The sequence below is a fragment of the Pelodiscus sinensis genome, chromosome 4 (assembly GCF_052426305.1).
Source record: "Pelodiscus sinensis isolate ZL-2025 chromosome 4, ASM5242630v1, whole genome shotgun sequence".
NCBI lineage: Eukaryota > Metazoa > Chordata > Testudines > Trionychidae > Pelodiscus > Pelodiscus sinensis.
In genome coordinates, this window is record NC_143055.1 from 76,688,847 (window position 1) to 76,712,328 (window position 23,482).

Sequence of the window (23,482 nt, forward strand, 5' to 3'; positions counted from 1 at the left end):
TGAGACTTATAGGCACTACCATAATATGAATTTCTAGAAGATTTACCTGGGGTTTCTTGGGTCCTGAACTCATTTTTTTTGTTTTTTGTTATTTTTATTTTCTGGAGATGAAGGGTTCAGGATGCAGGCTGTCCTGGGGAAAGAGGAATACCCCAGCGCTCTCTAACCACCGCAGCTTGGGGCTAGGTCAGAAGCGCCTCTCCATGGCCGCCTCAGCAGCAGTGGGCACAACCAGAGGAGGGGTGCATATCCCCTGGCTGGGGCAGGTCCAGATTCATCTGCCCCTTGTATCATGTTATTGGATTCTAAAGATCACTGTTGCACCCATGGGGGAGGGGGAGTATTTGCCCTAAAGTGTGTACAAAGGGGGCCATGTGAGGTGTCACATGAAAGCTTGTGTTCTACTGATTCTGTATATGCTATTCATGTACTTGTATAATATCTATATGTGGAGTTATAAATATGTGCTTTGTGTTGATGCTGGAAAATTCTTTGTCTGAGGCAGAGCAATGTGTCAGGAATGTTTGTTCAATGGCTATGCTAATTAGCGAGGCTCCAGGGACAATAGATCTCTAAATGCCAAAGACACACCTGGGGAATGAATCTGGATGCCTGCTGACAGCCAGAATAATGATTGCTAGCTTAAGACACAAGGATCGGTCAATGGACCATGTGACCTGCAGTGACCTGTTCTGGCCAGGAAGATGCCAGGAGAGGTATATAAGTTCCATGTGGCACCCTCCATCTTGTCTTGAGTTCAGCTCCTGATCCCAGATGCAGCCTTGCAGGGAACAACGAGCCAGGAAGAACCGTGGACTTATGTACACCAGAGACTTTTAAGATAGCAGTTTATAACATCTCTGCTAAGAGCCTGTATTGAGAACTGGGTGATTCGATGCATGTAACGTATTCTCCTTTAACAACCGTACTCTCATGCTTTTCTTTCTTTTAGTAATAAACATTTAAATTTTAGATTCTAAAGGATTGGCTCAGCGTGATCTTGTGGGTAAGATCCAGAGTGTAAATTAACTGGGATCTGTGGCTGGTTTCTTGGGACCGGTAGAACCCATTTGGGGAAGGTGAGATTGGGTTCTATAACCCCTCACCTGTGTGCTAAGCCCGGGGCTGATTGGGGCACAGGGAGCGCTGGAGTGTCAGAGGGGTTTTGCTCATGAGGCTTCTGGCTGGCCAGATTGGAAGCTGAAGCACTGTGTGACTGGTTTGTGGCCTATTTGGGAAGGTCTCCAGTCTGGGGCTGTGAGGAGCCCCGAGTGTGAGCAATTCGCCCTGAGTGGACACCATCAGCTGTGCCCAGACCCGGCCTGGTACATCACATCTTGAGTCCCTACCCCCAGCCAGAGTGAGAAATACAGCAACAATGTGCACTTTCCCCTGGCTCCCTGACATAAGGAAACAGCCAACAATGTTCCTGGACAAATCCGGGGTAGGAGAGAGCTTCAGCCATCACCCCTCACCATGTGTAAAGGGCACCCAAGGAGTGGAAGTCTTGGGGACGGAACAGTCCTGGACGGGGGTGCCCCTAGCTAACCCCTTTCACCTGCTTGGTGAGTCTGTTTCTTTTCTGTATGGTTTTATAAGAGGAAATCCCATTCTAGCCACATCCCGTTTTCCTGGCACAACCATATACTTACCTTGCTTTAGGTTATGATAAGAGGAAGCTGTATACCAAAACTTGGTGGTCCTAGCGCTTAGCGTTTGGAAAGAGTCCTTGAAAACACAAACTCCCTCAAATATATAGTAGATAATAATGTTATAATATAGTACTGATCACATGCAAACTACACCCACTTCATCTCCCAGCTAGTGAAACTAAGGGGTTGCCTCAATGGTCTCCAGGAAGACTGTTAATGATTCTTCCAGAGGAAAAGGTGTCAGCAGCTCGGAGGAAAACTTTAACCAGACCACGGTTGAAAACACCTGTTCTGGACAGAAGCATCCTGGCCAACTACTGGCCAAATGACATAACTTCTGGGAAAGATAAATGATAAGGACTTAGCATCCTCACATAGGTTCAGCTTCACCCACCTGGACACCTACTGTAAGGTTTCAGGCCATGTCATGACACAGAAACAATGTTAATTGTAGTGGTCAGAGATCTCCTTAGGCCAATGAACAGATACCAGATATCTGATTACTCAAAATTGTGGTGACCTTTGACATTGCTGCACATGTGAAATTACTAACATAACTGCATGATTTGGTTTAGAGATAGATGGAATTGTCTTAGAACCACTCACTCCTTTCTGATTATTCCCAGATAGTGGTGGATGATTTTTTGTCTCCCAGCTGTAAAATCCTTGCCAGCCTCAATACTAATAAACTTTTTCAATAAAAGATACTAAAAAAAAATCATGACCCAGTGACAGACAGCTTTACTTTGTTTTGTCTTTTGATTGTGGAACCTTCCCTACACTAGGTCAGTAACTAGCACATATTAGGAGATGAGATCTGCTTGATGCACCTCAAACCAGACAACACATAGACAGGTGAAACTAATTAGTAGGGAAAATGCTCTCTGGACATTTGAAATCTGTATAGCCATCTGTCCAACCATTAACACTGTAAGGGATTTCACTAGAACAGGTATGTCTAATGGTTCCCAACTTTTTCCAGATGGGGACTCATTTTGACAATTCAGGAAGACTTGGTGACCCAAGGAAATTCAAAAACGGGGAGGAGAGGAGGCAGAGCCTCCTGAGGAGACACTTGGTGACCCTTTTGAAATGTAATGGAAGCCCATATTTGGGTCCCAACCCATAGGTTGGGAAACCCTGCTGGAAGAGAATTAAGAAGAAATTTGCACAACAGGTTGTCAGCCGACGGTCAGGGCAGTGAGTCCCTCATGACCGGCTGAAGTTCTTTTAAATTGTGCTTGGTTCTGTTACAGCAACTGAAGGAGTCAGGTTAAAGCTTAAACAGTTACTATTTTATTGTTACAAGGTAAACTTAGCTGTTAAATGCTACTACTGTGTTACAGATAACACAGACACTACAAAGGACAGGACAGAAATTACACTAATAAGTCACTTACAGGTACCATGAAACCCTTTGGTTCTCTGAGCTCTTATTAAATGCATGCAAAATAGACATATAGCAGGTATATATTCTTACCCCTGCGTTCCAGACTTGGCGTGGCCAGCGTCTTTCTCTCAATCCCTCGGGAAGAAGTAGGGCGAGGTTGGGCGTCCCACAGACCTCGGGAGACAATCAATACCTGCCAGCAGGTATAGATGATTGGAGCTCAAATGGGGTGGGCGGCTGAACCTCTTTTTATACCCCTTGGGTCATGTAGGCTTCTTCCTGGTTTCAAGTGGCCAATTAGGAAAAATGGCTTTGAATGCCAAGTTTCCCACGAAGGGTGCAAAGCATAATTTACACCTGGGAAAATGCAGACAATGGGCACCTCTGGTATGTGATGGGCGAAGATTCCTCTCCTGGGACAGTGCAGGCGTGTCAATTACTGGTACTAGCCATCAGGGCGACGGGAGGCCCCGGGTCGTCAGCTGGCCCATTTACTGTCTGGTTTCTGTTTATGGTAGAGTCAGGGACAGGCAGCAAACCTGTGTTCCCAGGGCATCAAAGGCTGACTGCCTTTCTCTTGCTCTCTGGGGGGATGGGAGGGGAAACAAGATGGGGCTCGTGGAAAAACAAGATGGGGTTTTTGTGTCTGGCTACACAGGTCCTCAAAATTATTTCCCAATCAATCAGTATCACTACCATCTTGTTTTATAATGAAAAGATGTTCCCTGAGCCCTGATCCATGATTTTAAAACTGGTGATTCATAACATAGCAAAAATGATTTTTCCCTTGAGCATTTTGATGTTGGGCTTGGGTTTTGTTTTGTTTTAGAGCTCAAAATATTGCCATTGTGTAGATTTCCAAAGAAAGTGTTAAATGGTGCAGCACAAAACAATATTTTATCCTGTTGATTTTAATTTGGAAACAGTAAAAAAAAAAGTTAAGTACTTCAGAATACAATCACCCAGATTCCTGTATATTGCTTACTAGAAATGTGCAGTGTAAAAATTTAAGTCAACCAACATTGCCCAAAGCAGGAGACAGGATCAAAAGAACTTTCACACTTCTTCAGATGTTGTGCCCATGAAAACTCATTATACCATCTACGTTTTTTGTTAGTCTTTAAGGTACTGCAAGACTATTCATTGTTTTTTTATTTTTTTTTATATTACAAACTAACAGGGCTGCCCCTCTGAAACTTTCAAAAAGGGCTAACAAGTTGTCTCCAACTCCAGTGCCACTTCCAGGAGAGGAGCAATATAGCCATGAATTGCTAATGTACCCCAACCACTTTTTGTCCTGTTAATGTGGATACTTACATTTGGTTTTTTTTATAAGCCTCCCATCCCCCGCCTTTTAGGCATGACACAATTGCAGCAGCATGTTTCCATTAATGATATTAATATTCAGAGGGGTAGCTAAGTTAGTCTGCAACAGGAAAAACTTAAAAAACAACAAATAGACTAGTAGCATCTTAAAGACTAACAAAACATGTACAGCCTCCCCCCCCCCCCCCGAGTTACAAACGAGTTACAGACCAAACACTTGGCCGTAACTCAGTTTGTTCATAACTTGGACCCCATTGAGTTACATAGCAACCGCGCTGTTCATAAGCACGGGTCTCGTTCGTAACTCAGGGACCGCCTTTACAACCGCTCCATGGGAGTTTTGCTCATAAATGCGAACAGTCGTAACTCGACCGTTCACAACTCAGGGACCGGCTGTAGATACCATCTACATGTTTTGTTAGTCTTTAAGGTGATATTAATGTTTGTTAGGGGAACAATGTTTTCTTTACATTTGATTACTTTGTGACCTGGGGGCCCCAAGATGCAAAGCTCCAGACTAGCAGAGAATCCCAAGGACTGGTGGTCTCCTCAGACAAGCACAAAGGCCCAGATCCTCAAAGCCTAAATAGCTTTGAGAATGTGGGTGGGGGCAATGAGGAAATCTCAAACAGTGATTCTGTGAGCCAATCCACAAAATACAAATTCTTCTATCAGCAGAGGAAATGAAGCACATTTACATGGGATGGGGTTCCCACATCTCCAAGTCAGAGGTCAGAAACCATGGGCATAGCACACCTTAGTTCAGGGCAGTACACTATTTGGTGTCCCATCCTGCCTAAGTGCTGGAATTAGGGATGCAGGGGTTGCTGCAGCCTGCAAGCACCCCCTGGCTTGAAGTGGTTTTTCTTATATATGCAAATTTAGAGTTGGGTTCAGTGGCTCTCAAGCACCCTCACTATACAAGTTGCTCCAGTCCTTTCCTCCCCCTCCCCACTATACCCCTAACCTAGGGGACTAAAAGCAGCCGCTTCTATTGGGTGTCCGTGGAGAGCCGCTATGGGAAGGCCCGGGTGCAGTTGCACGTGCATGCTCGCCCGGTTGCCCACGCTAGCTAGCGCCTAGGCAGCGCAGTGGGAGGGCCACAACGCTTAGTGCTGCCCCGGAGGCAGCGGGCGGAGCTCTTCTCCGACCCGGCGGAACGTAAGTGAAGGCAGCGCGCGTGGCCGGGGGAGGAGCCGCAGCATGGCGCACCCGGCCTCGGCCGCCAGCCCCCGGGTCTTCTTCGATGTGGACATCGGGGGCGAACGAGGTGGGTGCGGGCGCGAGAGCCCGCGGAAGGAACGTTGGCCCCGGGCAGGGTAGAGGGAGGGGCCCGCGGCTCGTGCTTGCGGGGCCCGGGCACCCAGGCTGCGCTGCGTTTGCAGCCTCTTGCGGCCGCGCCTTGGGCCAGGCGGCTGCTTCTCGGAGCCTGGCGGCGGCTCCGGCGCAACAAAGGGGATTTGTGGCGGTCAGGGGGCAGCCTGCCCCGCCCCGTGCGGGCCATGAGCGCTGCTCGCCCATCCCTCTGCCAGGGCCTGCGCGCGCTGCCCAGGGGCTGCTCCCGGGACAGCCGTGAGGCCTCAACACCTTCAGCTGCTGGTGGCTCCCTCCCTGGCGCCTGCCTGCACTGCAGTGCTGAGTAGCCAACCTAGGGTGATTTACAGCCACTGCAGCAATCACGGTGGCGGCTGGTGGCTTATGTCAGCTTCCTCCTGGCCTTCTGTAGCGCACCCTCACTGGAGCGCTCCCATTCCCTGAAAAGCGGAGGGGCTGGTGTTCTCAGCTGCCCCTCGGAGCTTCTCACCGACCTGGGAGTGGAAGGGCCCGGTGCCAGATTTCTTGTCAGTTTCAGGTTTCCCAGAGACCGCTAATATAAGGAATACAGCGTCTCTACACATTTTGCTGTGTCTACACTGCAAGAAGGGGCGGTGTAGACAGCTCTGATTCTAGTGCAAGAGCCACTTCTGCAAAAATGGCGGCTCATTAGGTATGCAAATGAGGCTCCGTGATATTCCACGCTTAGGCTCATTTGCATATCTCTGGCGCATCAACCCGCCAGTGTAGACAGCCAAATTTGTGTGTTACTCTAACAGCAGGGACATAAGCCCTATGTCTCCTGTGAGGGAGGAGTTACTAGTCAGTGGAGTAGGGCACTTTAATTGGCGGGAGCAAGCCTGTAGTTACGTCCGCCTAACTCTAGTATAGATGGAGCCTGGGCAATGCAGGCGGCCAGCTGGCACTTAGGTTGTGTACATCTCTGTGTCAGCCACATCTAATCCAGCAGCTCACCAGCCATGATCACAGACTACTTTTTCTTTACTGTGCTTGGCTGATGTGATACTTCATGCATCTAGTCCTAAACTTTCCCAAACCCATGCGTGCTGCAGCATTGAGAGGAATACAGTGATCTTTTTACAAGAGATGTCAACATGTAGATGACTAGACAATTGACCGATATGCCTGGGCTTATTGGTTAATCCTGTTGACAATATGCACCCTCCCCCCTGCAAGGTGGAAGGCAGGAGCCGGTGCCTGTGAGCCAGCTCCCCATAAGCACTGGATCCCATAGAGCCACCTTCACCTCCACTCCGTACTGCCAACTCTGATAGAGAGTCAGCAGTGTGGAGGGTGAGAGGAAGCAGGCGAGAGCTGGTACATGTAGGGAACACACACTTTGACTCCCATGGAGCCGTCTGCCCTCTCCATTCCTCTCCATGCTGCTACCCTTCTATCAGAGGCAGCGGTGCAGGGGGACGAAGGGTTGTGCAGGCAGGAGCCAATATGCAAGGGGAGATGGCTTTTAAGCCAGTTCTCTGTGTGTGCTGGCTCTGCGGAACCTCGGTGGATAGAGGCTGCTTTGTGGGATGCTCGGGCCCCTGCGGACAGCGGCAGCAGGTGAGAGCCGATCTGCACAGGGAACCGTTTTTTTTTAATTAGTTCCTCTTGCAAACTGGCTCCCACCTGCCACTCAGTTTCAGGGAGCTCCCTAGGAGTGGGGCTGGGAGCATATTGGCTGCTGCTGTCTCTGGTACTATCGAATAGTCGTGTAACCATTAAAATTTAATGAGGTTACACGACTGTTCAGTTGCATGCTGTCTGTCTAAGATCCATGCTGTTTACTCTTTTCAAGTGGCAAAACCTACCAGCTTGCCATATTCACTGGTGTTAACATTCACTTACCTGCAAACACTGTACCATTCATTTAGGTCAGGCTCTGGGGTCAGGCCAAAAATGAGGGGTTCAATATTAGGGATGCAGTATCCTGTTTAATCAGTTAACCAGGCTGGAGCCATTGTAGGGGGCTGCTCTGTCCAGGCCTGCTGGGCCTGCTGTGGGCAGGGGCTACTGCTGCGGGGCATGAATGCACTCCAGTCCTGGTGGGGGAGCATCCCCTCACCCATGGCAGGTGAGGGGCTGCCTCAGATCCTGCTGGATACCCATAACCAGTAAACATCACCCTATTCACATTCCTATCTGGTATGTGGGACATGGGCTGCCAGGGAGCAAGGTGGGGTTGTGGAGTCTGAGCAGGAGTCAGGGTCTGAGTTATGGTTCAGGAGTGGACTAGGGATGTAAAAGTAGTTGAATAGTCGAGTTGAACATTCACATTCTCCCCCACCCTCCTTTGCTGCTTCTATATCAGAGGCAGTAAGTTGGGGGGGAAGCAGGAGCTGTTGCTAGGGGGAGCTGGCTTAAAATCCAGTTTCCCTCTATCACCATCTTTGCATTGCGGGAGGCAGAGACGTGCCAGGTTCTTACTAATTTAAAAGGAAGAGCTGCAGCAGTTGGGAGGTTCTTCCTACATTTAAAAGGCAGAGACACAGCAGGGTCAGTTCCTGGGACAGTTCCGGTTTGCGCCCGCTCTGGGATGCTGCAGCTCTGCCTTTTAAACATAGTAAGAGCTGCAGCTGGGGTAGCGAATGCCCCCCTCCCCCAACTATTTGAGTGGTTGATGGAAATTCCAATGATTACTTGATTAGCTGATTGATCACAATTTAACATCCCTAGAGTTGACTGGGGGTGCAGGGTCTGGGTGGGAGTTAGGGTGCAGGAGGAGGGTGGAGTGTGGAGTCTGTGCAGAAGGTAGGCTGCAGGAGGGGACTGGGTTGTAGGAGAGGGCAAGACATTGGGTGCTTATCTGCTGCAGCTCCTGTGGGGGAACAGAAAGCCACCGTGTGCTTGCAGGCATCTCCCCCTGCTGCTCCCTTTGGCCATGATTCCCAGCCAGTGGGAACAATGGGGCAAGCATCTACTTGCACTCCTCAGCCAATGAGGAGGGAGAACTGCAGTGCACAAAGCTACTTCCACCCCCCCCCCCACACCAGGTAGTTCTGGTCATGCAGGGGCTTTAGTGGAAGCAGTGGGGAGCCTGCACTTGCACTCCAGCCACATGAGGTGGGAGGATGCTGAGGCTTGCAGTCTCTCCATGGGGCTGGAGCAGCAGCACCACTCACCTGGAGGCTTTCCCTGCTGCTCCCTTTGGCTGGAATCACGGCCACTGTGAGCTGCGGGAGGCATGGAACTAGAGAGGCACAGAAGGGGGTAAAAATTGTACCTGGATGTGGTCCTTTGTCTTAAGTGTACACATAGACTTAGAGCTCTGAGAGCTGGCAGCCCCGGAATGGTTAAATGATTTTTTTTATCTGTTACACGGTTAATTTTTTTTCATTTTTATATCCCTAGTAAAGATAGACATTTCCATATTGCCAGAGTATATTTAATGGTACTATTGAGAATAAAACAGAGGGTAAAAACAAGCAATTCTTTAAGAAACGCTAAAATTAACATAGTGAATTAAAGTTTCAAATATTTTAATTTACTTTCACTTCATTATTAGATTTATTGTTCATATACTTAGCTTTCAATACAGCAAAATTATATTAAAAATTGCCTTACTTGGGAGTTGTCTAATTGACTGTCAGATTGAGGAGAGAACAGCAGCATCATTGACAGCTAGCAGCTTCCAGGAGTGGAAAATCATTGTGAGAAGGCAGCTTTATGAAGTTACATTAATGCTCTATGGATTTATTTACCAGTTGAGGTTTCTCTTATTTTTAAGTGAAAACATTTGTTGCATCTAAGACTAGATATGTTTTAAAGGGAAACTGTAGCTCCCACTCATTGATTATCTATATACATAAAGATGCTATTGCATGTACATTTCTGTGGGATTGAAGTCTAAATGTGGAGAATAGAAAATTTCCATCTATACCATTTTTCAGTGGAAAGGGGTTTGATAATTTTTTTCCCACAAATAGTGTTCACTTTTGGTGGAAGAGATTTGTTTAAAAATGAGCTGCTAAAAATCAATCCTATATGACCACCCTGGCTTTTAGCCAAAATATTTCAGTTTTGATATTTCAACAAAAGTAGTTATCTTCCATGAAAAATGACAATGAAAAAGAAAGTTGAAATTTTCAATGGAAATACAACTTTATTTTCACACACAGTTCTATCAAGAATACATGCTGCGTAGATGTGGTATAGTTTTAATCCTTTGAGTCCTTATTTTTTTTTAGGATTGGTCTGAAATGTTTGTGCACTCTCTCATATTTCAGTTGGTCGAATTGTCTTAGAGTTGTTTGCAGATGTTGTGCCCAAAACTGCTGAAAATTTCCGTGCACTATGTACAGGAGAAAAAGGGATAGGGCCTACAACTGGAAAACCTCTTCATTACAAAGGATGTCCTTTCCACAGAAGTAAGTTTGAATCACCTTTATTTTTTATATTTTTTCCAGTATTTAAGTTGCATAATATTGACAGCTGACAGAGTATTTTGAAACCAGTTTGATTTCAATATTGTGGTAGTAGGTATGTGTATGGATTTCTAACAATGCTCTTGAGGCAGGGGTGGGGAACCTAAAGCCTACCTGGATTTGGCCCCTGAGGCTCAGTCCTCCTGCACCCCCCCCCCCCCACCTCCCCTCCCTTTCCCAGGCACTGAGGAGCCTGCACTGGTACTCCAGCTCTCTGCTGTCTCCCTGCAGTGCTGGAGCACACAAAATCTACTCGCTTGGGCCTCGCTAGGCTTGTTCTTGTTAGGAGAATGTGGGGAGTATCTTTCTCCTTCTCATTTGGGGGCTATTTCAGTGAGGGTGTGTGTGGTTTTTTTTTTTTTTTTTTTTTTTTGCTTCTCACTTGTGTGTTGCCCTCGACTAATTTTCCTGAGAGTCACTGGCCCCTGATCCAAAAAAGGTTCCCCACAACCGATTTAAGGTATGGGCTGATCTGGATTTTATGGAACTCAGGAAGAGGTTTCTTGGACTTTCAATATTTAAATTCTTTTGGGTTAGCAATTCTGAAAGGGAGAAAGAGAGAGTCAAGCTACAGTCAAAATATATTAGAAGTGAGTTAGCATAAAATAGTTTATTTCTAAACTCAATGGCTACGTCTAGAGTGGCATGATGTTCTGCAAATGCTTTTAACGGAAAAGCTTTTAACGGAAAAGCACTTTTTGCGGAAAAGCGTCCGTGCCAATCTAGATGTGCTTTTGCACAAAAAGCCCCGATGGCCATTTTTGCGATCGGGGCTTTTTTGTGCAAAACAAATCTGAGCTGTCTATACTGGCCCTTTTGTGCAAAAGGACTTTTGCCCAAACGGGAGCAGCATAGTATTTCCACAAGAAGCACTGATTTCTTTCATGAGATTGTCAGTGTTCTTGTGGAAATTCAAGCGGCCAGTGTAGACAGCTGGCAAGTTTTTTGCGGAAAAACTTGCCAGTCTAGACACAGCCATTAGGTCTTTTGATTTAATACAGAAGTTTTCCTTTAAAAAGCAATGGATTAGAGAATAGTGGGAATGAATTATCTATTCCTCTTTATTTTATCTTCTATCTACCCTGATGATATTTTTGTAGACTAAATGTCAATAGTGGGTAGTCTGCTAGATCCAGTGGTGTAGTACTCCATTGGTTATCTTTCCATTAACTTCACTGGGCTTTGGATGAGGTCCAGTAGAAGCAAGGAATTTTCTTTGCTGCTGCTTACTAGTGTTCTTCTCCACAACAACTGGTAGTTGAGGTTACTAAAAAGGACAGTCATTTGTTGACTAAATCCTGGGTTTTGTGTGTGTATGTTATGCTTTGCCAGAACAACCTGTAGTCAGTGCTGTAGGGTAGGCTCCCTTCTATGAAACTGCATTACAATAAATATAAAAAATAATTAATAAGATATTTTTTTAAAATGTCCAGCTTTGTTTGTTGTAATTGCAGACTTCTCTTCCTATGTTGAGATGTACTTTCCAAAGCTTTAATAGTCTATTTCTCTAAAACAATTGTTGATTCTTATCCTCAGGAATAGGTTTTAAAAAATTCATATATTTTATTTTTAACCATCATACAAGAATCTCTTAAGTGTTTTATGAAAGTGGAATAATAGTGCTTTACCCATTTTACAGATGGAGAAATTGAGGCTCAGGGAAGTCTAGCAGCTCACCCAAGGTCACACAATCAGAGATAGTCTGGAATAGAAAGTTGGCCTTTTGACACCCTGAGCACTGTTCCTTCACTTAGGTGATACTGTTCGAATTTGACATCTGCAGACAAATTATTCATTTAAACTATTTTACTGAGCGTGATTTTAAAAAAATTAAATAGTTTTCCAGTTGAGCTGCAAGAGTTTGGAATAGAAAGTACTTTTGATGCTTAAAAATGGTAATTTGCACCTACATCCTACTATATATTTTTATTACTAAGAATATTTAACTTATTATGGCTATTACAGAATTATTTTTCCAGTGAGACATTTGAGGGAGTATTAACCATTTTACTCTTGCTATATTAAGCTACAGTAAGGCTACATCTACACTGGCGTGATTTTGCGTAAGAACTCTTTTGCGGAAGAGTTCTTGTGCAAAAACTCTTCCAGAAGAGAGCGTCTACGCTGACATGTGCCTTTGTGCAATAGATGTGCTTTTGTGCAAGAGCATCCATGCCAGTGTAGACGCTCTCTTGCGCAAGAAAGCGCTTATGGCCATTTTAACCATAGGGCTTTCTTGCACAAGAAATTCATGTTGCCTGTCTACACTGGCCTCTTGCGCAAGAACAGTTGCACAAGAGGGCTTATTCCTGAGTGGGCGCATCATAGTTCTTGCGCAAGAAGCACTGATTTAATACATTAGAATGTCAGTGTTCTTGCACAAGAATTCACGGCCAGTGTAAATAGGCAGCAAGTTTTGGCACAAAAGCGGCTGCTTTTGCACAAGATCACACCAATGTAGACACAGCCCCAGTGTTTAGGAGATTCTCTCTCAAATAATAGAATAATTAAGGCTCATGTTGATGAAGTGGAGTTGATCTTCATCATTGAAAGTAATTCTGTTTAATGCTGTTCTTATCTTGACACCATCTCTTGTAACCTATTTTCTACTTATTAGTTATTAAGAAATTCATGATCCAGGGTGGAGACTTCTCAAATCAAAATGGCACAGGTGGAGAAAGTATATATGGAGAAAAATTCGAAGATGAAAACTTTCATTACAAGGTAAAGTAATTAAAAATGATAAATGGAATTAGTTTTTGAAATTGAGATGGTTAGATTCTTTTTATTCCAGTGGATTTTTAGTACACTTATTATGATCCATAATGATGTCTGTCTATGATGAGTGGAATTTTTTGTATTACCAGTGCATTTTTGTATTACCAGTCAACTGTGGTACCAGATGTTTAAACCTATTCATCAATGCTCAAGTGGTGATGTCTGCCTTTTTTCCTAAGTGTGCCAGTATCAGAGATCTGAGAGGCAGCATCATGGACATTTGTCCAACACCATGCTTTGAACTTAGTTAATAGGTCAGTTGCCAAGTTTGGGAGGGCAGGGAGTATTCTACCAAAGCAGCTGAAACCCATCATTTCCACTATCCTGAAGGGATACTGTTTGCCAGACATCCACTATGGAATCCACACTGGCACATACCCTGAGAAGAAAGAATTGGGTAATTGCAATACAGTAACTGTGATTGTTGGAGGATGTTCTTTTGAGATCAGTGTAGTTCCATTCCTGCTCTGCAGAGTCCTCATCTACCAGGGGCTTCAAATTGTGAGGGACTTGAGAGAGGGTTGTGGCTGTCCAACACTTTTTGCTTCATACTGGAGCATAAGGAGCCAGTGGTTGTACGTATAACTTTGTCAAAAGTGCTATAAAATCCATCTTGCATACATGAAATGTACATGCACCTTCTGTGAGATCCAGAGTAACTATAATTACTCGAAGAAGCACAGCTCCAATAAGGTAAGCAACATTCTTCTGTAGAAGACTTGAGCAAAGACTATGTTGTAGTTTGTATTTCTAGTATACATCAAGCTATTTGGCTGTCATTAGAAAACAGTATTAAAGAACAATAATTTGGATACAAAATAATCCATAATCTTATTTACAAGGAGGAAAAGGAATTGTAGGGGAAAAGTGATTATTCAGCAGTAAGTTTTAAATAAGACCTCAGTCCTGCAAACAGCATGGAAATAACTCAGTTTACATGAAAAATCAGAACATTAAGATTAATGATACTACTAATGTAAGATAAATAATGAATAAGAGTTTGCTGGATAGGGTTTAAGAAAGTATTTAACAATTTCCTCTTAATTACTGTATCTTTTTTAAATGGTGCACAAAGCTGCTTTTAATCAAAGGGTATGTCCAGACTACATGCCTCTGGCGACAGAGGCATGTAGATTAGGCTACCGGACATAGTAAAATGAAGCGGCGACTTAAATAATCGCCGCTTCATTTAAATTTACATGGCTGCCGCGCTGAGCCGACAAACAGCTGATCAGCTGTTTGTCGGCTCAGTGCGATAGTCTGGTCGCTCCCCTGCCGACATCAAAGGTATTTGTCGACCACCCATGTATGCCTCCTGGGATGAGGCATACCTGGGTGGTCGACAAATACCTTTGATGTCGCCACCCGCGCGTCCAGACTATCGCGCTGATCAGCTGTTTGTCGGCTCAGCTGATCAGCTGTTCAGCTGATCAGCTGTTTGTCGGCTCAGCGCGGCAGCCATGTAAATTTAAATGAAGCGGCGATTATTTAAATTGCTGCTTCATTTTACTATGTCCGGTAGCCTAATCTACATGCCTCTGTCGCCAGAGGCATGTAGTCTAGACGTACCCTTAGAAAATCAAATTAGGGAGCATCACATTCAGCACCCCTCAAAGGATTCCTCCAGTTCTGGTGTTCAGACAGCAAGGAACTGATTGATGTTGTTAAACAGCTAGTGCAACATTTCCTTTTAACTGGTTGAATCAGTAAGCTTCCTTGCCCCCAGCTGTGGGAAATACAATGAAGACACACATGTCTTTCTGTGAGGGAAGATGAAGCCAATTGTAAATTGTGTGGTCCTTAGACCCATTGCAGGCTTCTCATTTGAGGTTCACTGGATGCCTTGATAGTTTATTATAGTAACCTTGTAGAATAATCAGATGTTACTTATATTTGCTTTGATAATGGTTTCTCATATAGCACGATCGGGCAGGGCTGCTGAGCATGGCAAATGCGGGACCTAATACAAATGGCTCTCAGTTCTTCATCACAACGGTGCCAACCCCTCACTTGGATGGGAAACATGTGGTGTTTGGTCAGGTGATCAAAGGAATGGGTGTTGCGAAAATATTAGAAAATATTGAAGTGAATGGAGAAAAGCCTGCAAAGGTAAGCTGAGGTCACTGTTATAGGATACCTTCTGTGAGAACTGTTTTAGTATTCTGTAAAAATACTTCTGTGAAATTTAATTTTAGTTGATTTTCAGTATAAGACAAAACTGGTTTGCTATTAGATCAAAACTAGAAAAAGTAAAGCTTTTTCAGAGCTTTGTCTCGCAGAACATGTAATGATTTCCAGGCTAAATGTGACAGGGTTGATTAAACCTTTTACTAATCCTAAATTAAATATTTAGATCAAAGTAAGTCTTAAACACTGGGAAAGGGGAAAGAGTTATTTTGTAGTTAATAATTCTTGATACTTTACACATGTAAAACATTTTACACATCTCAACTAGTAATCCATTTTCACACAACCTTTGGAAATCAGGAAGGAATTTGCCTGCACCTTGAAGGTGAGAGAAACAAACTTGTATTAATGAAGTTGTGGCCTGCCAAAGGTTGCAGAAGGAGTTAGTGTTAGAGCTGAGTAGAAATATGGAATTCTTGGCTCTCATCCTATTTTAGGGGATGGGTGGGAGGATATAATAGTCTGATACACGGCAATAAAAAAATGGCAGCTCGCAGGGTTAGTCCCTGGCAGGCCGCCACAGTTATGTTTCCCTGCACCTCCTCAGGTATCGGAGGATCACAGCTCTGATTGGCCGCGAATCACCTTTCGTGGCCAATGTGAGCAGTGGGAAGGCACTTACTACCATTGCATTAGCTGCGAATCGCCATTTGCAGCCAATGAGAGCTGTGATCCTCTGATGCGTGCCGAGGTACAGGAAAACATGGAGGTGGGGCCTGCCTGGGACTAACCCTGTGGACCAGATCTTGCTCGCAGGCCGCAGTTTGCCTAACCCTGGTCTAATAGCATTGAGCAAACAGTATAATTAATACACTTAAACATGCTTCTTCTTCTTCAGACTTAATCTATGACCCATTTACTTTTCAGGCTCTTAATACATTTTAAAAGCTCAAGCGCAGCACAGGAGACCCGGCATTAGCTGGGAATCAGCTGTCACAGCTCAAGTCTTTTAAGTGTATTAAGAGCCTGGCAGCTCTTAATGCATTTAAAAGGTGGAGCCGCAGTGGGGTTAGCTCCTGGGGCCAGGAGCTAACCTTGCTGCAGCTCTGCAGTTTCCTCTGCTTATCGACTAGTCGATTAGTTGATTAAATGCAAGTTAACATCCCATATGTCATCCTTTCGCATATGGCCTTCTTTTTTTACCTCAGTAAGTAACATGCATGACCTATCCTGAGGTTAAAACAGTGAAAACTAGGCACTTTAGGGCTATTGTCCCCATAGTTAAACTATATTCCCTCCAGGGGTTGAACTTGATGAGTTTACCTTGCAGTAAAACTGAATATGAAGCTGATCAGTTTCATAAGGAATAGTAAGAGGCAGCTGAAGTAGGCCTCTGAAATCTGTAGTTTGGGGGTGGCAGGAGAACACTTCCACTGATCTTTTGGCAATGCACAAGAACTAACGCTTTTCGATTAGTGAATGGCAACATTGCATATTGTATACCTCCTGTTTTTTACAGTTGTGCATTATTGCAGAATGTGGAGAACTGAAGGAAGATGATGATTGGGGAATTTCCCCAATGGATGGCTCTGGAGACACTCACCCAGATTTTCCTGAAGATTCAGATGTGGATTTAAAAGATGTAAGTTTTTTCTTTTAAGATAATTATTTTTCCTGTACCGTGATGACACTTTAATTACCTAGTGTTTGTCAGGTTCATCAGACTTCGATTTTTCTAAGAAGTGTGTTAGAGCAAGTTACCTGTAATGATGTGGAATTTTGTGATTCTTTTTTAGCTGCTCTTTTAAATGCTGTGACTTATTTTTTCCAGTGCACATAAGGTTAAAACCAAAACCTTTCTTCCCGTTCTTTATTTCTGTCTCCCAGTTCTTCATTGTGATGCTGAAATGACAAGGGGTCCAGCAGTGTAACTTAAGATGGTTGCAAGTATAATGACTAGAGAGGAAGGTAACAAAATATACTCATGGAGAAACTCCATGGGCCTAGAACTTAGTTACAAAGAAAAGCCAAAACATCTTTTAAGCAGTGCCAGATCTCAGATCCCATACCCAATCCATAACACAATAAAACCTAACGAAACTACCTAAACTTTACCTTACTTACAGAAAATGAAGAATGATGTCTTGGAGAGAGAGAGAGAGACATGCTTGTCCCTCTGTAGCTGCAGAGAACTCCCAGAGAGACAAAAGGGAGAAAGGAAAAAACCCAAATTCCTTTGTCCCAGTTTGAAAAGTCCCACCTACATTCCTATTGGTCACTCCACCTGGCTAGGTGTAGTTAACCCCTTAATCCCCAGGCTGCTGGCTAACCCTCATAATCATGACATGCCCACCAAATCACAGACGGTGCTGGACAGCCTCTGGCCACACTGGCTGTGATTTCTTCCTGTAGGTCTAAGATAAAACATAGTAAATACATTATGCACACTTGACTAAACGCTTGAAGACATAAAAAGTAAGCAAAGGCTTCCATATCCATAGAGTACCATCACAGCTATACAGAGAATATTAAGTAGTTGAGTCCAGAAATGCCTCATTACCCAATCAAACTCTCAGTCTCAAAATCAAATTTAGAATAGCGTGGGGTCTTGATCTAAAGTTTAATTGACCAGGTTCTGTGCCTCTTGCGAAATACACCACTATCATACACCAGGCCAGGTCTTGGCACCACTGAGAGTGTCAGCTCAGGGCGAATTGCTTAAAACCAGGGCTATTTACCGCCCTCAACTGGGGTCCTTTCCCAGGCACCCCTCAAATTACACCGAGCACTTCAGCTGCCTCCCCGGTCAGCCGGAAGCCTCACCAGCAAAACCCCTTAGACACTTCAGCTTCCCGGTGCCATCACCAGACTTAGGCCTCCATACACAGGTGAGAGGTTACAAAACCCACTCACCAACTCCAAACAGATCCTCCTGGTCCAAAGGACTCAGCCACAGTACCAAGCCAATTTTCACTTTAGATTTTACCCACAAGATCACGCTGGGCCAATCCTTTAGAATCTAAACTCTAAAGATACATTACTGAAAGGAAGAAAATGTCGAGAGTAATAGCATACTCTGGAAATTATTTAAAGATTTATGCAGTTTGTTTCCAAAGTTAGAAATTCATCTAATTACCACAATTTTTCACGCATCAAGCAATCTTTAGGCATGCCCCATGTAGACAGATGACACTGACATTATATTTAGTGTCTAGAAAGCTATCTGTCACATGTATGGTGTTGCTGGGTTAGTGTTACAGTAGGCTGAATTGAAACACTTTTTTGAAATTCAAGTTTCAGAAATATCTAGAATTTGCTGGGATGTTGGAGTAAGCTGTTGCATATAAATGTGTTTGGCTGTGGTAAAAACAGCAATGATATCTTGTTAAATTACCAATACAAAGATAGTTGTTGACACTTGAAAGCCTTGTATCTTCTAAATTGAAGCTGGATCAATAGATTTAGAACAGACAGGCAAATAATTATCAGCTTTACTTTATGGATCTAGAACAGGGATCTCCAACCTTTTTAACCACAAGATCACTTTTTCAATTTAAGATCTACCTCCAACCCAAATACCCTTGCCTGGATTCCTTCTCCCCCTTCTCTGGGGCCCTGCCCCTGCCCCACTCGTTCTGAGGTCTCTCACTACTCACTATGTTGCCCTTCCTCCCCGCATATCATTCACTTTTCCCAGGCTGAGCTAGGGGTGCAGGCTCTAGTCTTGGGTGTGTGGCAAATGCCCTATCCCCTAAGCCAGTGTTTCTCAACCTTTTTTTTTTTTGTTATTCTAAAATACCTCTTTTTCCACACACAGAATTAGTAAGTACCCCCAGTACCTACAGTTTTCACACACACTTTTTTGTTTACCATTGAAACACATTTGTTTAAGCAACTTAATTGTAGCTGGACATGTGATGAAATATTTGGGTGTAAAAAGTACAAAAATAATACATATGCTGTAAAACTTAAACAAATTCAGTTTTCTCCAAATTTCAGTGGGGTTGATGTACCCCCAGACTTCTCTTAGGTGCCCCCTGGAGGTTGAGGGGTACTGCCCTTGGCCACTCCAGGGTCCACCCCTCCCCCTGCTTTGGGGGGAGGGTGTCCTTTATCCTGCCTTCTTACTGCAGGAGCCTGGTCCATCCCTGGGGCAACCTGTGTTGGTTGTCCAGCTGCTCCCAGGACTTGCACCCACCACCGTGTGCTTTCCAGGTGAATGTGCTAACCTCTAGGCCATGCCAGGACTGAGCCCATCCCACCTCCACACCTTTGGTGGGTTCTGTATCCTGTGTTGGCTGTCTGGTTGCTCCCAGGGTGGGCAGGGCTTGGGCTGCTGGGTGGAGACTCCAACCCACAACCCTGTTCTCCTTGGGCAAGTGCTGTACCTCCTGATCCACTCAAGACGCCCCCCCTCTGCCTGCCTTTGCAGGGTGCCTTGTCCTGTGTCTGGTTGCTCCCAGGCTGGGCAGGGGAGCTTGGGCTGCCTGGGAGAACGGGGGGACGGGACAGACCTTGAGCCTGCCACCATATGTTCCCCAGGCAGATGTCCTGATCTCCTAAGCCCTTCCAGAACTCCCCCCATCACCTTACCTTCAGCAGGTCCCTGACCTTCCACTGGCCACAGTTCTCCATTATTGATCAATGGGAGCTGCAGGAGTGGTGTCTGCTGCCAAGGACAGCATGTGGAGACCCCCTGCTCTGACCCTCTCAGGGGCTGCAGGGACATGCCAGCTACCTCCAGGAGCACAACCAACGGTAGGGCTAATTACTCCAGACATAACAGGCGTTAGGCATTTTAGTACTCAAAAAATTAAATTTAGGCATAAGAGAAACGAAAGTTATGAAATGCACCAACCAGTCAAAAACTAAACATAACCCACTTTGCAAGCAGTAAAAGGAGTAACAAGACCCCATGTACATGTTGGGTCAGGAGATGAGGGAAGGACAGTGTGTGTTTGTGAGAATGACAGACACACACACAGTGTGTGAGTGACAGATTTGCATTGCCAAGCTCCCTCCATCCCCTTCTCTCTGTGTGGAGATGGGGTACAAGATTGGGACTCAGATGTCAGCATGCCCCCCCTTCTCCCTCCCACACCCTGCACAGCAAGCAGGAGGCTTCCAAGGGGCAGCTCCAAGGCAAGAGGACAGGAACAACATGACAGTGGGTGGAGGGGCAACTAAAGTGCCAGCACTTGATAGCTTCCTGGCCAAACCAGTCAGGATCCCCTGTCAGAGGCTCCAAGATCTACCAGTAGGTCCCGATCTCCTGGTTGGTGACCACTGATCTAGAAAGTGGCTTGAGGGCAGGACAAGTGTCAGTAGGTAGTTGTTGGTTAAAAGGCCTATGCAGATCAAGTGTCTGTGCCTTGAACTGTGAGAAATACAAGACAAAATACTCTTGGGTATGAGAAGTGTTTGGTTGTATCTGCATCTCTAATAAATCTCCAGTTTTTAATGGCTACAACCAAAGCTTCTTGCTTACATGATCTTGGATTAAGGAAGAATGGATGTTCAAAATTCATGCAACTGCATTTAGGAAGGAATCAAATTAGTGATTGCTGGTTCTTTATTGCTGTTATGTTTTCTTCTCTTAGGATCAGTCCCTCAATGGCTATTAGACAAGGTGGGCGGGGATGCAGTCTGTGCTCTTGGTGCCTCAACTGTCAGAAGCTGGGACTAGCCCACAAGGGATGGATCACTCAATAATTGTCCTGTTCTCTTCATTCCTTCTGGGGCTGGAAACTGTCTGAAGACAGACAGATGGTCCATCCAGCCCACTATCCTGACCCAGAATAGACATTTTTATATTCTTATCCTCATGTACAATTCAGTGGCAGTTTCATACCATGGATCAAGGAGAATGTGTTGCTAATATTGTAGCAGTTGTTTGAATGTTTTTCTTCAACACTAAAATAGTTGTGGTTTTGATGTATTTTGGCAGTCTTTGAAAGAGAATAGACTTGGATTCCTACTGTTAAATATTTAGTTCAGAGACTTGCAGCTTGGTGTAAATTACATAATGTAATACTTAAATTGTATAAGCTTTTTCCTCCTCTTCTTAATAGGTTGACAAGGTTGTGTCCATAGCAGAAGATATAAAGAACACAGGAAATACTTTCTTCAAATCACAGAACTGGGCAATGGCAACTAAGAAGTACACCAAGGGTTTACGGTAAGGGTTCTTGCTATTGTAAGTCTAACAGTTGCTTTTAATCAATATTAACATTTCCATGAAGTGTTAGTAGTGGTTATTTTTAAAAAACTTATCTCCCCTGCCCTTTGTATTGGAAAATGAATGTGTGATTTTTTTTCCGTTGCTCATTTAAGTACATGCTGCACAAATGGGTCTTTTGTGCATACCCTGGGTGTGTTCTGAAATGCTAAGAGCAAGGTCAGAAAGAATTGGATCATGTATTACTTGCTTATTAATTACAGTCCTGAGCTCATTTTCATTTGGAAACAGTCAGCGTTCCCTCTAATATCTTCTATCCTTGGGCAGGTTGAATGTTCTTATGTGCACCACCAATATTGAGGTACTACATCGATGTGTACCACAAATACAAAGAAAACACATTTTACATACACACACACACACACACACACACACACACACACACACACACACACACACACACACACACACACACACACACACACACACACACACACACACATATCAATCCTTATATGTGGAAGAAAATCTATTAAAACAAGACACCTTTGTCTAGTTGCTGTGAGGTACCCTTAATGACTACAAAGGTGCTGTACAAAGATAGGGAATTAGCCTTCCACTGGAGGAAGAATAGAAGCCCCAGAACAAATTAACACATGGCTTCAGGGTTTGTAGACATTTGCACGTTTCAAAGAGTTTGCAAATACGGTTTCATCCTACAAAACAGCTAGCAGCACACTTGCTCTTTGTGACTCATAAAAGCAAAGATTGGGCTTTAATGCAACATAATTTACCATGTATTAATTAGTAACATAGGATTTAAAAAATCATTATGTTCAGAGTTTAAATATCTGCAACAGTCCAAAAAATTATGTTAAAAGAACTAAAAAACAACAAATAATTCTGCAGCAGTTTAGGACTATTCACTGTTTAATATTTTTTCAGCTACAGACAAACATGGCTACCGCTCTGAAACTGCTAAAATAATCTTTTTTCCCCCCTTATCTTAATCCATTAACATCTATACGCAAACTTTGTTTGAAATTGTCATGCAAATGTCCTAGCACGCACACACCAGGCTCCCCCACTCCCCTCCAAGCCAGCCTAACAGAGAGGATTGTAGTGAGTCAGACACCCTCTACCACACTGCACAGATGCCAGCACTCAATCACTCCCTCTTTCCCCCACCTACCCAGGCAGTCAGCCCCTTTACCTACTCCTTCCCAGTTCAGGAGGATTGAAGAAAACTGCTGGGCTTCTGCCTCTCTCTCTCCTCCTGCAGATGGGACTTTCCCTCAAGCCAGTTAATTACTCCCTTTCTCCTCCCAGCCACTCATTCCCTGCTTATCTCAGCTGGCTTATTGTCTTCCATTTCCAGCAGGCAGCATTTAGCTGCTATATATGGAGGTCTGGTCCCACCAAATCAGCTGATCTCTCTGACTGCGCAGGAAGCTTTGAACCTCTGCACAGGACTCAGAACATAGAAGCCACTCAACCATGCAGCTTAGAGGAAGCTTTGAACACAATGTTCTATTAAATACTTAAATAAATAAATAAAATAAGACACTTAAGAGACTGAGTGTTTCAGGAGATTACCCCTTCTGCTCTAGATCACTAGTATCAATCTGGTACAGATTTATAGTGACTAATAATCATTCTTGCTTGCAGTTTCAACCATTATTCTCCCTCCCCCATAGCCTATGCACTGTCTGCCAATATCTCTACAGCTTGACGTTTTGCACTCACCTTCAAAACTTTGAATAGATCTTGGCACTTGATTACGGAGTCTCTTTACCCCTTTTCATATCTGTTGCTCTACTTGCTTGGCATTTTTCTGCCTCTTTCAATCAACTTTTCACATTTAATGCCATCCTAAGTTGTTTGGAATATTGTTCTTGATTCTTGTGCTGAGGCAACTTGAGTCTCTTTCAGATCTTTTTAATAGAATCGTAGAGCTGGAAGAGACCTCAGGAGGTCATCAAGTCCAGCCCCCTACTCAAGGCAGGACCAATCCCAACTAAATCAACCCAGCCAGGGCTTTGTCAAGCCGAGACTTAAAAACCTCTAGGGATGGAGATTCTACCACCTTCCTAGGTAACACATTCCAGTGCTTCACCACCCTCCTAGTGAAATAGTTTTTCCTAATACCCAACCTAGACCTCTCCCACTGTAACTTGAGACTATTGCTCCTTGTTCTGCCATCTGTCACTACTGAGAACAGCCTTTCTCCATCCTCTTTGGAACCTCCCTTCAGGAAGTTGAAGGCTGCTATCAA

At 44.3% G+C, this 23,482-nt stretch overlaps 1 protein-coding gene across 1 annotated transcript in view; it reads left to right on the plus strand.

The window, feature by feature from the left end:
- Positions 1 to 5,477: 5,477 nt before the first annotated feature.
- Positions 5,478 to 23,482, plus strand: part of PPID (peptidylprolyl isomerase D) — a 31,531-nt gene continuing 13,526 nt past the window's right edge. Inside the window, exons 1-6 of the mRNA XM_006121869.4 lie at positions 5,478 to 5,638; positions 9,927 to 10,067; positions 12,742 to 12,848; positions 14,823 to 15,011; positions 16,549 to 16,671; positions 21,101 to 21,207. Coding sequence (XP_006121931.3) covers positions 5,572 to 5,638; positions 9,927 to 10,067; positions 12,742 to 12,848; positions 14,823 to 15,011; positions 16,549 to 16,671; positions 21,101 to 21,207 — 734 coding nt within the window. The 5' untranslated portion in view covers positions 5,478 to 5,571. The remainder of the gene's footprint in view (positions 5,639 to 9,926; positions 10,068 to 12,741; positions 12,849 to 14,822; positions 15,012 to 16,548; positions 16,672 to 21,100; positions 21,208 to 23,482) is intronic.